Source organism: Sorex araneus, chromosome 3, assembly GCF_027595985.1.
Source record: "Sorex araneus isolate mSorAra2 chromosome 3, mSorAra2.pri, whole genome shotgun sequence".
Classification (NCBI taxonomy): domain Eukaryota; kingdom Metazoa; phylum Chordata; class Mammalia; order Eulipotyphla; family Soricidae; genus Sorex; species Sorex araneus.
In genome coordinates this window covers 235,322,609-235,339,359 of record NC_073304.1, presented here as the reverse complement: position 1 = coordinate 235,339,359, position 16,751 = coordinate 235,322,609, and the positions used below count along the sequence as shown (strand labels likewise).

The following is a 16,751-nucleotide window of genomic DNA, read 5'->3' as shown; positions in this document are numbered from 1 at the left end:
GGGGACCTGAGGGTGCTGAGGGGGGTCGGGGTCTCCTCATGGGGTCACCATATCCAGAGCTTTTGCAGGAGGGGCCGGGCCTCTCTGCTTCAGAAGCCTCAGAGTGGCAGAGGCTGCGGGCACCAATCCTGGACTCTCTGCCAGCTCTGGGGAATGGAGGGCAGTACAGGCGGCCAAGGACAGAAGTCTGGGAACAGGACAGTGCCCCATGGCTGCTGGACACCAGTGCCAGGTGACCAGGACACCCTAATCTCCACGGTGTTCCTGTTGGGGACCACATAAACCCCAGTGACCCCAGGACCCTGAGTAACTGGCTCCTCACCAGTTACCCAGATGCTTCTCCGGTGGTCCCACTCTGTCTCGGGCTCCCCGCCCAGAGCTGGGCAGAGCACAGACCTCAAGGAAGGTACGATCACAGCATCCAGACACCCATGAGCGCACAGGCGGTGTCTGTGGGTCCCATAACACAGAGCAACAAGAACTGGGGGGTCAGCCCAGCCTCTGTGGGAGCTTGGTGGAGGGATAAACTCTGGCCTGGACCCCACCACAAAGCAGCCCTGATGGGCAGTCTGGAGTGTGAGCTTCAGTATCTGTGGGGCTTACCCGGCCTTTCTGGGGTGATGGGTCTCATTGGGGAGCCTGCGTTCTCCTCCAGGGGCTCGGGTCCTGTGGGGGCATTGCTGGAGAAAGTGGCCATGGTGGTCGATCCTGTGTTTGCAGTGGACAGACAGACCAGCTGGCAGAGTCTTGTTTCTCTAGCCTGCCCACGGTGGCAGTGGCTGGGGGCTCAGGCCTGAGGCTGGAAGGAGCGACCAGTCTCACCTCCACCTCCCAGCCCTTAAGGAAGCAGGTGTGCTGGACTCAGGATCAAAAACTGCGAGGTCCAGGGGGCTTGAGCCGGGTTAGTATTCTGCCCTCCCTCTGCTGCTGCCTCTGGCTGATGCCTCCCGAACCCCTCAGCCCCGGGCTTTCCCCCGTCCTCTGAGACTCAGCTGGGGCCTTGTGGTGGTCAGGGCCTTCCTCGGGGACACTATCGGCAGCTGCAGGGTAGGCTCAGTGCGGGGTTAGGGACCAGAGACCCCGAAGGTGTGAGGGCCCCGCCCTGTCCAGCAGGTAGGACCCTTTGTGGGGCTGAGGAGGGGACGCAGCCGAATGAACAGATGCAGAGACAGAAGGAGGAGGAGAAAAAGAGAGAGAGATTTATTCACTGGCAGCTACAGCATTTTATACTTGCCTGCTAGGAGGCAGGCAGTGGTATGGTATGTGTGCCCGGACCCCATACAAGCAGTAGTCAATCACAGATTGTGACATGTTCATCTATCATGTCAGGCACGGGTATCGGCTAGTGGGATGGTAAGGTCAGTCAGGTCAGTAACGGCGACCTTGTTAGAGAAGTTTTAATTAGGCCCCTGTTTGAGAAGTGCCAGGCTCTGCCTTACTTGAAGATAAGAGCCAGGATTGAAATATGGCTTCCTGCACGAAGGAATCCCCCTTGCTTAGACCGATCCCCAAGGTCTTGGGTTTAGACTCTGCTGCCCTCACAGGCGTCCATGCCCTGGGAGGTTCTGAGACGAATGGGCACGTGCACTGGCTGACACGCATCAGCCCCCAAATCAGGCCCCGCAATGCCCCCCGCAGACTTTGGAGAGCCCCAGCCCCCCGACTCTGCGGGATGCTCCCCCGAAGCCCATGTGTAAAGGTTCCAGGAGTCACTGATGTCCCAGGCAAGGGGCCCGGCACTGACATCCTGACAGCACTGGCAGGCCCTGGGCCCCATCTCTGGAGGAGGGTCCCTGTGTCCCTGTGTCCCCCTGAGCTTCCCCTGGCTCTGGGCTCAGCCAGTCCCAAGTTGGGCAGAGAGCACTGAGCACAGAGAGGGCGGGGGCACCCCGGGTGGGGGATAGCCGAGCCTTGCCGAGAAGCCCCACCCCCACTCTAGTGCCCAAATGAACTCAGCCCCAGGACAGTCCCCCCAGAGTGACCAACAATTAAAGGAGAGGGACCTGGGAAGAAGCCAGAGCAGGGCCTGGGGAACTTGTGACACGGACACAGTCGCCTTCCTGAGCCGATGGTCACTCTGATCCGGAACCTCAGATCATGTCTCTTTCTCGGAATCCCGCACCAGTATGGGGCCGTGTCATTGTCCCTGAGCCCTTCCGTGGTCACGGTGAACCTGAGCTGACTCTGGTCGACCCTGATCGTCACCTGGTCCTTCCTCACCACTTCCTCTGTTCTAGCAATTTCTACAGGGTTCCGACAGCCACTGAGGTCCTCCTCTCGGCACCACCACTTCCGGTCCCTCTCATATCTGGCGTCATACTCACAGGCCACTGCCAAGGAGCCTCCAGCTTGACTTAAAACTACTGAGAGCAGCTGAGCCTGGAGACAAATGCATGAGCCTGTCACCTCCCAGGGCGGGCAGTGCCACACCAGCACAGGGATTTGCCCCGTCCCTCCCCGCCCAGGGATACCCACCTCCCCCAGTCCCCCTTCTGTCATCCCCGGAAACCCCAGGACCCAATATGGCCTCAGAGACTCAAGACCTTGACCCTAGCAGTGATGGCCCCTGCCTGACGGCCCAGACCTGCAGCACACGGACACTTCAGCCTGTCTTTTAGCAGCTCTGTGGGACTGGGCTCGAACCCCAGCACTGGCAGGGGTGATTCCTGAGGGTATGACCGGTAGTTTCCCTGAGCATCACCGGGTGTGGCCCCCAAACAGAACAAAACAAATCAACAAACTCTTCGCTAGGGATAGATCTTTGATTATGTAAACATTTCCCTAGGAATATTAATATTTTATTAATAATTTATAAAAGAAGACATTTTTGTTGCACCTGCGTTAACTACTCAGAATGGTATCTATTCTAGAGAGTATTGTTATTAGGGTTTTTTTTTTTATTACCAGAGTGATTCATTTCTTGCCAGGAGTGAACCCTGAGCTCAAGCCCTGATACTGCTTGGTGGGTCCAAAAACAACAAAAATATTTTTGGCTTTTTTTCACTTTTAAAAGAGGTATCTTTCACATAGCATAAAATTTTGATGTTTTGGGGCCGGAGCGATAGCACAACAGGGAGGGCGTTTGCCTTGCACGCGGCTGACCCGGGTTCGATCCCCGGCATCCCATATGGTCCCCCGAGCACTGCCAGGAGTAATTCCTGAGTGCAGAGCCAGGAGAAACCCCTGAGCATCGCTGGGTGTGACCCAAAAAAAAGCAAAAAAAATTTTTGATGTTTTAAGGCACACTTGGGGACGATAGATGGGGTTAGTAGGAGAGCACCTTGCATTTGTGAGGTTCTTGATTCCATTCCCGGCACTAAGACAGAAAATAAATTCAAAAAATTTTAAGATTTTAAATGTATATTTTGTTTTCTATCAGAATGTTACAAGCTGATTCTAGAAGTTTTGAATCACCTAAGATGGAAATCTCTTTCTCTTCCTCCTTCCCTCCCTCCTTTCCTTCCTTTCTTCTTTTCTTATATCCTTATTTCCTTCCTTTCTTCTTCCTTCCTCTTTTTTATCCCTCATTTTCATTGTTTTTTGTTTGGGCCACTCCCAGAGGTACTCAGGGGTCACTCCTATCTCTTCACTCATGAATCACTCCTGGCAGGCTTGAGGGACTCTATGGGGTGATTGAACCTCGGTCGGACGCACGCAAGGAAAGCGCCTTACCCACTGTATCTTCACTCCAGCCCCTCTCTTTTCTCTGAGCTAAATATTGCACCCCGAACATCATGCATTCAATGCTCTACTCCTAAACCACCTTGGCTTTGTTTTTTTAAAATACAAAAAGTCTTTATACTTTTCTCTGCTCTATATTTTATATTATCCAATTATTTCAGGATGTTTCAGGGATATCAAACCAAAATCATTTCAGATCATTTTTATTTCCTGTGAAAGACTTTCAGATGCATTCATTTAAAATTTAAAATTAATAAAATTTAAAATAAATAAAAATAAACCTAAAAACAAATAAAAATTAAAATAAATAGAAAATAATAAATACATAAATAAATAAATAAATGAAAAACAATAGCTGAACATGCCAATAAAAACTGAAAAGGCAAAAGAATGAGTAAAAACAGTGGAATGAATAAAATAGAAAAGGAAAGAACTGGACAGGTCAGACAGCACTTGAGGCCCTTGCCGTGAACGTCCCTGTCCCCGCTGGCTTCTGAGCACCCCATGTCTCCCCTCCAGCATTGCCGGAAGTAATTTCTGAGTGTAGAGTCAAGTGGGACTCCTGAGCATTGCCGGGTAGAACCCAAATGCAAGAACAAAAGAAGGAAAGAATACACGTTGTTCCTCTTGATAAGGACAAAATGCCAAAACCTGTGTTAAAATTAGTTTTCTGCATAGAGACAGGTTACTAAGCAGAGAGCAAAGAAGACATACAGAGATGCCTGGGGTTGGGGGAAGGTCAAGGACTGAGTCTAAGTGCTTCCAGGTCAGGCCCTCACCCTAGAGACAGAGCTGGCGCCCACCTGCTTGCTGACCCTGGGCTCCCTCCCCACCCCCATGGCGAGACAAAGAGAAGGACTAGAAGCCCCTGAGTTCATCAGAGGGACCCACCAACCGCCTGCAGGGCCCGGACCTCTGCCCCCTCAGGACCACCCAGACCTACCTCAGCTGTTCTCAGGCCCTTGGCCCTTCTGCCCTCTCCTGCTCCCAGCACCTAGTGCCCACACCATGCTTCTGGCTGTCCAGCACGCTCCCCGCTTTCCCTCCTGTATGCACTTCTCTCCTTCCAGACTCCACCCACCCCTGGGGACAGAGCAGCAGGAGGCGTGGCCTCTGGTCTCTGTGCTGTCTCCACTGCTCCCCCACACTCAACTCGGGGCCTCACTGTCCACTGGGGCCACCCGCTGGGGGTCAGGAGCCCTGCCCTGACAGCGTCCTTCTACTGTCCACCCCCATCCCCACAGTTGACCCTTGCTGAGTCCACTGCACTGGGGACAGTCCCCACCTGCCATGGGCCACAAAACTCCCGGCACCAGCAGCTGCAACTCCAGTTCAGGCCTTGGGGGATCCTGGTGAACTGGGGTGGGCCCAGCGGGACCCTGGGCAGGGCCCCTTCTCCCAGGCCAGGCCCAACTCACCTGAGAGGCCACAGAGGAGGAGCAGGAGCGTGAGCGGACACATCCTCTCACCCGGGGCCGGGGTGTGGGCACAGCCCACAGGACAGACGAAGCCTCTCACCTCCCTCCTTCCGCTCTCTCTCTTGTTAGCTCGCTCACTCCTCGTACTTCCTCCTTCAGCCAGTCCCCGCCCCTGAAGTGTCAGAGCAGGTGGCGGGGGCAGGGACGGAAAGGAGCAAGGCCAGACCAGGACCCACTTTTCAGAAATGGCCCCTCTGGAGCCTTAATGCTCTTGGAATGAGAACTCGGGGCTCATTCCGGGCTGGGGCATTCGCAGACCGTCCTTTCTGTCCAGTTTTCCCTGCTAAGGAGCAGGGATCCCACCATGGTGGGCCCTGAAACACTGCCCGACACCCGGGTTCCAGGGAAGCCCAAGTTTGGTTTTGGTGTTTGTATTTTCTTTGCTTTTGGCCACACCTGTCAGTGCTCAGGCTTATTCCTGGCTCTGAGCCCAGGCATCATTCATGGCGGGCTCGGGGGACAATATGGTTCGCCAGGGATGGACTATGGGCCAGGCTGTGTGCAACCCCACCTGCTGAACTATTGCTCTGGCCCATGGGAACAAATGTTGGGGTCCAGGCAATCACAGAGCTAAAGCTGGGGGTACCTGCCCATGAGTGGAAGGAGGGTCGGGGGTGGGTGGGTCAAATGCTCACTGCTGTAAAGGGGGTCCAGGGAAGGCAGCTCTGGCCAGGACACTGGCCATGGGTGGGGGTGTCCATTCCAGGAATATGCCAGATAGGCCCATTTCATGCCAGCCTGTGCACTGTTCTTAACCCCCCAAAACCTGTCAGGGTCCTTCCTGGAGAGGCGGCGTCTCGTCCAACACCCCTTCCCTGGTGGGGCACAAGGCCGACAGGAACGGGGTTTTCTCCTGTTTGATACCAAGCCATCCCTGAATGAGCCCCATAACCTGTGCCCTTTGAGGGACAGAGACCCCAGACAAGGTGAGCCCCTCAGGACTCAGCAGGATGACACAGGCCATGGGGCAGGTGCAAAGACCCGCAGAGGGGCCGACAACTGCCCACAGGATGTGGCCAGCATGGCTGCACTTGACCCCTGTCAGAGCCTGCCATGAGGCCTGTTTAGTCCCCAGAGACAATGGCCTCTGAACACAAGAGGGGGAGGGGACTGGGGAAGAGAGAAGAGAGTCTGGGGCGCAGGGTCCGCTTCTGCTCTTGTCCCAGCAGACAGAGAAACTTGAGCTGCTCAGATCCCCTCTTCCCTCCCTTCACCCGGGGGTCTGACCAGAAACAGAAAGACTGCAGGGCTGGAGCGGCGAGACCCTTCCAGAGCTGGGGCTTGACACTGCACCATGCCCACAGGAATGCTCATCCTCTGGGACCCTGACTTGACATGATCCTGGCAGGGTCCCGGGGCTACTGCCCACACCGGGAAAGACAGGGTTGGATGGATCCTCTGAGTCCAATCCGTTTGTAAGTCTCGGTGTGGGTTTGTGAGCATAATATGTGTGAGTGTGGGTGTAGGAAGCCAGATGTAGGAAGCCATATTTCAATTCTGGCTCTTATCTTCAAGTAAGGCAGAGCCTGGCACTTCTCAAACAGGGGCCTAATTAAAATTTCTCTAACAAGGTTGCCGTTACTGACCTGACTGACCTTACCATTCCACTAGCCGATACCCGTGCCTGACATGATAGATGAACATGTCACAATCTGGTGTGTGTGTGCAGGTCTGTGTGTGCGGGTGTCTGCACTCCCCTCTGCAGGAGCCACAGAGGTGTCTCCATGGAAACTTCTCCCCAGGGAACCCATCCCCGAACCCACCTGCTCTCCTTCCCTTCCACAACTGGAACCTACACCTGGTGCCACTGAGGCTCCTTGGCGGCTCCTAGCAACCTTTACCTTCTAGCTTCTCTGCTTTAGCCATAGCTGAGGGCCCCTCGGAGGAGGGATCAGTTTAGCTGGCAGGACTGTGAGTCAGTGTTAAGCTTTGCTCTGGATCTCATATCTTTCGGACATGGTTTGACTTCCCTGTTGAATTCCTGAAGGACCCAAGGGAAGGGTTAGTTTCAGGACCAAGGGCAGAGAAGGGTCTGTTGCGGAGAATCCAGGGATGCAGCTGCTTTACTCTGGAAGTTCTGTGTCTATCCCGCCTCTAATACCCACGGGTCCGGTGACTAATGTAGCTCCAGTAAGGCTCAAGGTCAGGCAGAGTCATTCCTGCCTTATATTTTCCTTTAAAAAAATTTTTTTTTAATTAATGAGTCATCGTGAGGGTGCAGTTACAGAGTTTTGTGCCTGTGTTACAGTTATACAATACTCGAGTACCCATCCCTCCACCTGTTGGTATACAACATCCCATAATCTCAGGCCTAGCTAGGCCTGGATGTAAACGTTTATGTTTTGGTTACTGTAACTTTAAATGGCGGTTACTGTTTCCATTGGTTGATTTGCATATTCGCCTATGTGGCTGAATATGATTGGTTTGTATGTTAATTTAATAAATAAAAGGAGGTTGAACAGGCGGCTCTCAGGCAGGCCATAACACAAAACCTCCGGAGGCAGTCCTGTGATCCTCCCCCAAAAATGTATATTTCTTCTGCGAGTAAAGTGCCTCTGACTCTCCGGTAAAATTGCAACATTGTTGCAACACCACCAGTGCCCATTCTCCTCCATCGATAGCCCCAGGGTCCCTCCCTCCCATGCTGTCCGAACCTTTACGCTCCCCCTCCCCCTCTGCCCCGTGACAGGGAATTCCTTCTTATTCTCTCTCTCCTTTTGGTGTTATGGTTTGAATGGACATACTGGGTAGCTATCATGTTCAATCTATAGTCTGCTTTCAACCTGCCTCTCCTATCCTGAGTGGAACCTCCACTGCACTTTTTTGGTGTTCCCTTCTCTATCTGAGCTGCCCTCTCCCCCAGCATGTGTGGTCAGCTTCCAAGCCATGTAGCAGGCTTCCTGGTACTTATTGCTACTATTCTATTTTATATTATGCAAATGAGTGCGATTTTTCTGTGTCTGTCTCTCTTTCTGACTCATTTCACTTAGCATGATACTTTCCATGTTGATCCATTTATATGCAAAGTCCATGACTTCATTCTTTCTGACAGCTGCATAGTATTCCATTGTGTAGATGTACCAAAGTTTCTTTAACAAGTCATCTGTTCTCGGGCATTCGGGTTTTTTCCTCTGGCTATTGTAAATAGTGCTGCGATGAACATACAGGTGCAGATGTCATTTTGACTATACTTTTTTGGCTCTCCAGGATATATTCCCAAAATTGGTATTGCTGGGTCAAATGGGAGCTCAATTTCTAATTTTTTGAGAAGTGACCATATTGTTTTCCAAAAGGGCTGAGCCAGTCGGCATTCCCACCAGCAGTGTAGGAGGGTCCCTTTCTCCCACATCCACGCCAACAGCAGTTGCTTTTGTTCTTTTGGTTGTGTGCCAGTCTCTGTGGTGTGAGGTGGTATCTCATATCAAAAGCACTTTTAGGTATCAGAGTTCCTCTTGTTTTCCATGTAAATTTGACACAAAGTTGTGCCTTGCAAAACATGCTTCTGGTTTGTTTTTTAATTGAATCACAGTGGGATACAGAGTTACAAAGCTGATCGTGGTCAGGTTTCAGTAATACAGTGTTCCGACATCCGTCCTTCCATCAGCCTACACTTTGTGCCAACTATGTCCCTTTCTCTCTCAGCCCTCTTGCAGACCCCACTCTCCGATCCCCACCCCACACCCCCCAGGTCCTTCTCTCCCTTAGTCTCCTTGACCTCCCCTATGTCTCCTCCCCGGAGCACCAGCTGCTTCTCACCTTCTAACAATCATCCTTCAGGCCTGTGTCTGTTCAGGGGCTCTTCCAAGCATGAGACCTTCTAGCCTGGAAACAGCTGCCCCACGCCCTCTCCCGTCCATCAGTCCCAACCCCCTAGCATCCCTCCCTGTGGCTCCACTCGGCCCCGTTTCTCTGACTCTGCAGAAACTCAGAGGCTCCAGGACGCCCCCAGCTCCTTGTTCCAGCTCCCTGGGGTGTTCGTGACAGACACTCTTGGGGGCTGAGGATCCTCAGGGGAAGAAACCCGGGGCTGATGTGTGAGCCTGAGCTGCCCCCCAGTGCCAGCCCCCAGCCCCCAACTGCTGACCTCCCTGGGGAGGTCCCAGGCCCGGAGGCCCCAGGTGTGGGTTAGTCGGGGCTCCCCCGTTGTTCTCAGGAACCGAGGTCCCTCCTAGCAGCACTTGGTCCTGCAGTACTCAGGGCTGACCCCTGGCTTTGTGCTCAGGGGTCACTTCTGGTGGGATCTGGGGCCCCTGTGCAGTGCTGGGTTGGACTGGGCTCGGCCATGTGTCCGGTGAGCGCCTCGTCCCTGTGCCCCCTCTCCGGCCCTCCTTGAGGTCTCTGTGACTGTTTTCTACATGGAGGGTGACTGGAGCATGACGAGTCTCAGGAATCTGGAGTCCCCATATTCCGAGTGGCGGGGTCCCCCTTAGAGAAGGATCCTGGGTCCTGGGTACAAAGTGAAGGCTTGGTGGAGGGGCAGCTGGGGGAGGGGCTGAGCCCCTGCAGGAGCGAGGGTGCCGGGTCAGCAGCTGGGGAAAAGCCCGTCTCTGTTACCATCAACCCACAATGACCTCTGAGGAGGGAGGGACAGAGGCTGGTGCAGCCTGGATGGGGGCATGGAACCCCAGAGGGACGTTCACACCCCTCCCTCACCGGCTTCTTCTCATGTCCCATGCCCCGTGGGCCCTTTTAAGCCAGAGACCCCCCTTTCCTCAGCGGCGAGAGGGGAAGCTGGGCGGACTCAGCAGGAAGTGAGGCAACTCAGAGGGGGTACAGGTGCTGGCCGTGTTTTGGATGGGGTGTCCTGTCATCTTCAGGATGAGCCTGGCCCCTTCTGCAGCCTGACCTGGGGCGCCAGGCAAAAGTGAGGACCCCACCTAGCAGGTTCATTCCTACCTGCAAAGCACAGAGGTCTCGGGGCTGACGACTTGTAATTGTGCACGTGCCTGCTTAACACTGAGTTGGGCCCTGCACAGATATCTGGGGGCCATTACTCAGCGATGCACCCAGGCAGAAGGACCGTTAGCCGCTGTCAATCTCAGTCTCACCCAATCAGCACCTTGGGGACAAGAACGGCCTCCCAAGTGGTGGGCGGGAGGTGGGGAGTGGGAAGGAACTCCGCCTCCCATCTAACTCCTGGACCCCAGAGCGGGGTCACTCTGGGGGCACGGGCCAGAGATGGGGTCTCAGAGCCCATCTCTGGGCTTCCTGATGCTGCTGTACTCGGTGGCCACCTCGGGGCTCCTGACGGCTCTGGGGTCCTCACCGAAGTCTGCGTTGGTGTAGATGGGCTCCGGGTCATGGGGGCTCAGAGACAGGTGCGCGTAGCTGACCTCCTCCTGGGCATCCTGGACGGACGGGCAGTGCTGAGGGTCTTCTGAAGAGCACCCCGATCCTCTGCCCCTCCCCTTGCTCTGCCAGGCACCCCCGTCTCTCCCAGGATCCCGCCACAAGGCTGTCGGGTCCCCAAGCTCCCACCACACAAGGGCCTTGTATGACTGAGTGCAGGGCTCAGTGCTGAAGTCGGCGGGGGTTACTATCTTGGACCTCACGTCCACGGAGACCGCTGGGCCCAGCACCTATTACCTCCCTCGCCTGCTCAACCCAATCCCACTCCTTCCCGCCCTTTCCAGATCTCACATCCCGTGCTCCATCTCGGGACTCCAAGACCAGGAACGGGAGCTGGGAAAGGGCCAGGCGGAGGCTGCGTGTGACCCCAGGACTCTTACCTGTTCTGAAGGGACCCAGGAGGCTGAAATGCAACAAAGGAACATTAGAAACGAGCTCTGGGTCTGGAATGCTGAGGGTTGGAGCGGCTGCCTGGCACTCAGAAGTCCCGGGTTAATTCCCTGCACTGTGGCATCCCCTAGACACGGCCAGGGGCCCTGGGGACCCCAGCACTGATGGACCCAAACAGCCCTGGGCTGAGTGTCTGGAAGTGGCCCTGGGGCCCTGTCAGCAGGGAAGGAAGGAAGGAATGAAGGAAGGAAAGAGGGAAGAAGGGGGAAAGGAAGAGAAATCTGTCCAGAATCCAGGATCCTCTCTGGTTCCTGTTTCTTCTGCCTTGAACCAGCCCCACCCACCCCCGCCCCCAGCTCTCCCAGGCTTCAGACAGAAAGGACAGAGATGACTCCTGGCTTCATCTTCTGAGTCACTGACCTGAGTGCAGAATGTTCTTGCTGGACCTTGGGTCAGGGGCAGACTCATGGGGAAGGTGAGAAGCATTCGGGGACCCTCCAATTCAGGTTCCCGGCGCAGGCCAGGCCCCTGACATGAGGTGAGGTGGGTCACGGGGTGTGCATCTGTGCACATGCCACTTACATGCATACATGTGTGCACAGCCTTGCGTGCTCTGTGGTCATGTATATGATCATGCATATGGGCGTGAGGTCAAACAGGAAGTACACGGGGCCAGATTGGACACTGGCTGTGGCTGGAAGCCGAGGCCCCTTCACAGAGCAGAGCTGCTCCTGGCCTGAGGGTGAGAGTGCACAGGCAGAAAAGCTCCAGGGAGGAGCCGCAGATCCTGTTCTCACGAGTGTGCGTGAGGTGCGTGAACGTTTGTGTGTGTACAAATGTGTGAGTGTGTGCATTTGTGTGAATGTATGTGTTTGTGTGTGCACATGTGTGTGTGCACAGGCTTGTGTACATGTGTGTACACATGTGTGTTTATGTATGATGTGTGAATGTGTATGTGTGTGCACATGCCTGTAAGTACTGCAAGTATGTGCATGTGTGTATGATATGTGTGCCTGTATGTGCATGTGTGTGTTTGTATGTGTGTGCATGTGTGTACACGTGTGCTTGTATGTGCATGTGTATACATGTGTGTGCACGTGCACTCACTCGTGTGTGTGCATATGTTTGTGTATGCATGTATGTGTGTGTGTGCACTCACTCAGTGTGTTTGTGTGTGTCCTGAACTCCGTGTCATCTGATCCATCCTTGGCCACCAGCAGCCGACAGGAGGTGCTGTGGGCATGTGCTGGCGCCTGCAAGGCTGCCTGAGAACCAGGCAGAAACCAGAGCGGAAGTGGGGGGGAGAGCCGGGCCGCGTCTCCACGGCCAATGGTGGCTCTGCCACCTTCTCCCATGCTGGCCTTAGGGCGGGACCCCCAGCCCTGGGGAGTCACTGTCTGATGGCTGCGGCCCCTGCTGCCATCAGACCCACACACCCACCCCCGCTCTCACCTGTCCTCTGTCGCTTCAGCTTCCTCCAAGCAAGGAGGGCGGCCGCCAGCAGGAGAAGCAGGAACACAGCAGAGATGACGGGGAGGAGCAGGGAGACAGGGAAGCCCCTGGAAACAAGACAGATCCCTCGCACCTGAGCCCCCGGGGCAGGGCCGTAGCCCCCGCTTGGCTGCAGCAGACCCCCCTGCTGGTCAAGGCCAGGACTCTGCTGCCCAAGAGCCCCCCCCCCAAAGATTGTGAAGACGCAGAGGACAGGAGGGGAGGCCAGAGAGAAAATAGGGGAGGGGGGATGAAGGGATGGGAGAGGAGGGGACGGGAGAAGATTGAAAAGGAGTGGTGAGATGAGGAGGGAAAAGTAGAAGGGGAGAGGAGGAAGAGGAGGGAAGCAATGAAGGAGAGGATAGGACTTAAGCGTGAGGGGGGAGAGGAGCAAAGACAGGCATGGTGGGTGCCCACGGCAACTCAGACAGCACATGACAGGCTCCTCTCTGCAGTGCTCCCACCCTGAGAGAAGGGTCCTCCCCCAGGAGCTCAGACTGTCGGCTACTCTTGTGAGACCTCTGGTGCTGCAAACGGGTCTAGCGGAGAGACCTGGGATCCCAACCCAGCGCCAGGGGTGGTCCTTGGAGAGGACACAGGAACGGGGCAGGAATGGAGACAGGGCATGGCGGTGAGGAATTTCGGCAGGGAGACAGCCGGGAAAAGGGCCAGAGACGCGGTCTCTCCTGGGGCCCAGAGGGTGCCTCCCAGCACACCCACGCCTTGGTTTCAAATTCGGGGTAGCTGGGACTGAGGGGGAACTGAGGGGCACCAGCTGGGCCCCTAGAGGAATCTCAGGGTCCAGAGACAAGTCCTGGGGGTCCCCATGGAGCAGTGGGCCCAGAGGGACTTGGCGAGAGCAAAGTATGTGTCCGGCTCACGTGGTGTTGGAGAGGGCCCTGGTCACCCTCGGGGCGTCTGTGGTCTCTTCTGTGGTGACCGCTGTCGTGGCTGCATTGGTGGTTGTGGTGGTCGTGGTGGACACGGTGGTAATGGTGGTCTGGGCTGGGGTTGGAGTTGGACAGAGAGACCAGATCACAGGGGGCTCCGGCTGCCTGGCCAGCCCCGAGCTGGGCAGAGAGCACTGAGCCCAGAGAGAGTGGGAACATCCAGGGTGGGGGAGCCCCAGAGCATCGCAGAAAAGCCCCACCCCCACCCCAGTGCTCAAATAGGCATGAGGCCAGGACTCAGCCCCGGGACAATTCACTCAAAGGGACCGACGAGGACAGGAGAGGGACCTGGGGAGAAGCCAGAGCAGGGCCCGGGGGACTCGTGACACAGACATGGTCACCTACCTGGTATGATGATCACATTGACCGGGAACACCAGATATGGTCCTGCTGTCTCAATCAAACACCAGTATGTCCCCGCGTCATCGTGCCGCAGCTGCTCCATGGTCACGGTGAACCTGCGCTGACTCTGGTCGTCCCTGATGGTCACCCGGTCCTTCCTCACCTCCTGCTCTGTTCCAGAGGGTTTTACCTGGTTCGAACAGCCACTCTGGGCTGCCCCTCGGCACCACGACTTCTGGTACCTCTCATTCCCGGGGGCATAGTGACAGGTCACGGCCAAGGAGCCTCCAATGTGTCCTGTCACTTGTTTCGGTCCCCTGAGAGCAGCTGAGCCTGGAGACAAACGCACGAGCCTGTCACCTCCTAGTGCTCCAGCGCCACCACGGGCACAGGGACTCGCCCCTTCCCTCCCCACCCAGGGACACTCCCCTCCCCAGTCCCCCCTTGTGTCTTCCCCGGATCCCCCAGAGCCCCATATGGGCCTCAGAGACTCAACACCATGACCCTGAGCAGTGAAGGCCCCTGCCTGGCAGTCCAGACCCACTGCACACGGACCCTTCAGCCTGTCCCTTAGCAGCCCCGCGGGACTGGGCTGGCAGGGCCTGGGCCCTGTCTCTGAAGGATGAAGGATGTTGTGGGACGGGTGGTGGGTGACAGATGACGCTTTTGCTCCAGTGACAGGAGCCCCAGCGGCTGCAGCCACACCTCCCTGGGATTGGCGGCTCTTCCCAGTGGTCACAGTGGTCTTTCCTGGGTTGGTGTTAAACCGTCTGCACAGACACTCTTGAAGCCCCCCCACCATGGCTCAGTGCCCACTGCGCCCTGTGCTGTGGAATCCGCCTCCATCAGGGCCATGGTTTCCAGGAACTGCTTTGGCCCCCAGGGGAATCCTCTGTGTGTGTCACTCGGGATGTCCCGGCTCCCTCTGTCCATCTTGATGCTGACCCGTCCCTCCTACAGCGCAGGTGTTATGGGTGCAGAAGCGTCTCCTCCTCTGAAGCTCTTTCTCTCTCTGACTTGTCTGAAGATTCAGTGCCATGGAAATCTTTCCTTTCCAGAATGTTCTGCGGACAGCAGGTCTTGAGACCCTTGTCAGTTGCGGGGCAGCCCTTCCACACAGCCTCTGTCCCTTGCAGGATGTGGGCCCTGCGGGTCCAGGTCATTCTGCTATGCGGGAGTGGCCGGAACTGGGCACTGTGTGGGTTTGTCCACTGGAAACTGAACCAGAAAAGACAACAGTAGCGGAGACGTCAATCTCCCGGCCACGTCATGGGCAAGAACTGGCCCAGCGCCAAGTACTTAAAAGAACATGACTGGTCCGAGCTGAGAATTTGGGGGGCCTCTCCTCTCAGAATAGGGGACGTGAAGATTCCCAGCAGCCCCTCTGACCCATGAACCCCTCCCACCCAGCTCCAGAGCTGACCTGATCAAGCTGACCAGAAATCATATCGTTTCAGAGCTGAAGCTTCTGGACCTCAGAATTCCACAGTGTTGTCGGCCTGCAGGGTCCCAGAGAGGCTGATGGGAAAGTTGCCCAGAAGCCCCAGCTCAGGGGCCTGATCAGTAACCAGAGGCTCAGCCAGCAGCAACCAGCCCGTCACAGCCTTGGATGGTGGCTTTACTAACCTTAGTGTGAGGGGACAATCGTCACAAAGTGACTCCTACCCATCTGAGGTTTGCTCGTTCTTTTGCCTTTGTGTCATAATAAATAATATAAAGTAAATCACTCATGCCTGAAAGGGGCAGACTGGGATGTGGGTGGGAAGCTGGGGACACTGGTGGAGGGCAGGCCACACTGGTGGTGGGTTGGTGTTGGAACATTGAATGCTGAAACAAATGTATTAGGAACCACTTGGTAAATCATGGTGGTATTACTTGTATCACTTGTAGTCCCGTTGATCTTCGATTTGCTCGAGCGGGTGCCAGTAACATCTCCATTTGTCCCTGTCGCGAGCTAGTGTAGCCCAATGATATTTGTTCGTTCGGGGAACAGAAAGAGCCTCAAATCGTTCATTCAGAGATTTGACGAAGAAATCTGACCATCTAGTTGGTGGGCAGCCACGAGGTCTTCTGACGTCCCATGGAATCCAGTCGGTAACAGCTCTAGTCCAGCGGTCATCTCTGAATCGCATTAAATGACCGGCCCATCTGATTTTTGATGCCTTGGCAAATGAGACAGCATCCCTTATTTCTGACCATCGACGGAGGTCAGAACTCCGGATTATTTCTCTCACTTGAGTGAGACATGATATTCCCAGCATAGCTTTTTCGATTTCTCTTTGGGATACCCTAATAGCATTCTCATCCTCAGAGGCCCAGTTCTCTGAGGCATATGTTAGTGCAGGAAGAATGGTGAAATCGAAAAGATGTGCCTGGAGTCGGAGGTTCTTCGTTCTCCCAACCACCTCTTCGACACTCTTGAATGCATTCCATGCTGCTCTCTTCCTCCTGCACAGTTCTGGCACCAAGTCATTCCTCATGTTGATTTCTCGACCCAGGTACACATAGTGCTGCATTCGGAGATGTTCGTTCCATTGAGAGCAAATGGAGCTTCAGGGACCAGTTCGTTTTTCATGAACATCGTCTTGTTGAGATTCAGCTGCAATCCGACCTTTCCACACTCATGGTCGAAGTCGGCCAGCATTTGTGCTGCTTGGCTAATGTTTGGTGTTATAAGAATGATGTCATCAGCGAAGCGGAGGTGGTGGTATTGCCAACCATCTATCTTCACTCCCATTCCTTCCCATTACAGTCGTCGCATGATGTTCTCAAGGGCGGCACTGAGGAGTTTCAGTGAAATGGTATCACCTTGCCGCACCCCTCTCTTTACATCAATGATCACTTCCTTGTAGAATGGTGAGATCCTGGTGGTGAATCCACAGTACAGCTCTCGGAGGATTTTGATATACTGAGTTTGAACGCCCTGTTTGGCCAGGGCTTCGATGACCACCTCAGTCTCAACAGAATCAAAAGCCTTCTTTAAGTCAATGAACATTAGACAGAGCAGCATCTTGAACTCTCGCGAAACTTCAATGAGTTTGGTCACTGTGTGGATATGGTCTATCGTGCT

At 55.1% G+C, this 16,751-nt stretch overlaps 1 protein-coding gene across 1 annotated transcript; it reads right to left on the bottom strand.

Annotated features, from left to right (window-relative positions):
* Nucleotides 1-10,345: 10,345 nt before the first annotated feature.
* LOC101544060 (CMRF35-like molecule 1) lies at nucleotides 10,346-14,536 on the bottom strand. Its single transcript, XM_055132286.1, has 6 exons — nucleotides 14,481-14,536; nucleotides 13,685-13,923; nucleotides 13,271-13,394; nucleotides 12,351-12,457; nucleotides 11,507-11,634; nucleotides 10,346-10,507 (listed from the first exon to the last, which is right to left on the bottom strand). The coding sequence occupies exons 1-6, from the start codon at nucleotides 14,534-14,536 to the stop codon at nucleotides 10,346-10,348; spliced, it is 816 nt and encodes a 271-aa protein (XP_054988261.1).
* Nucleotides 14,537-16,751: the final 2,215 nt, after the last annotated feature.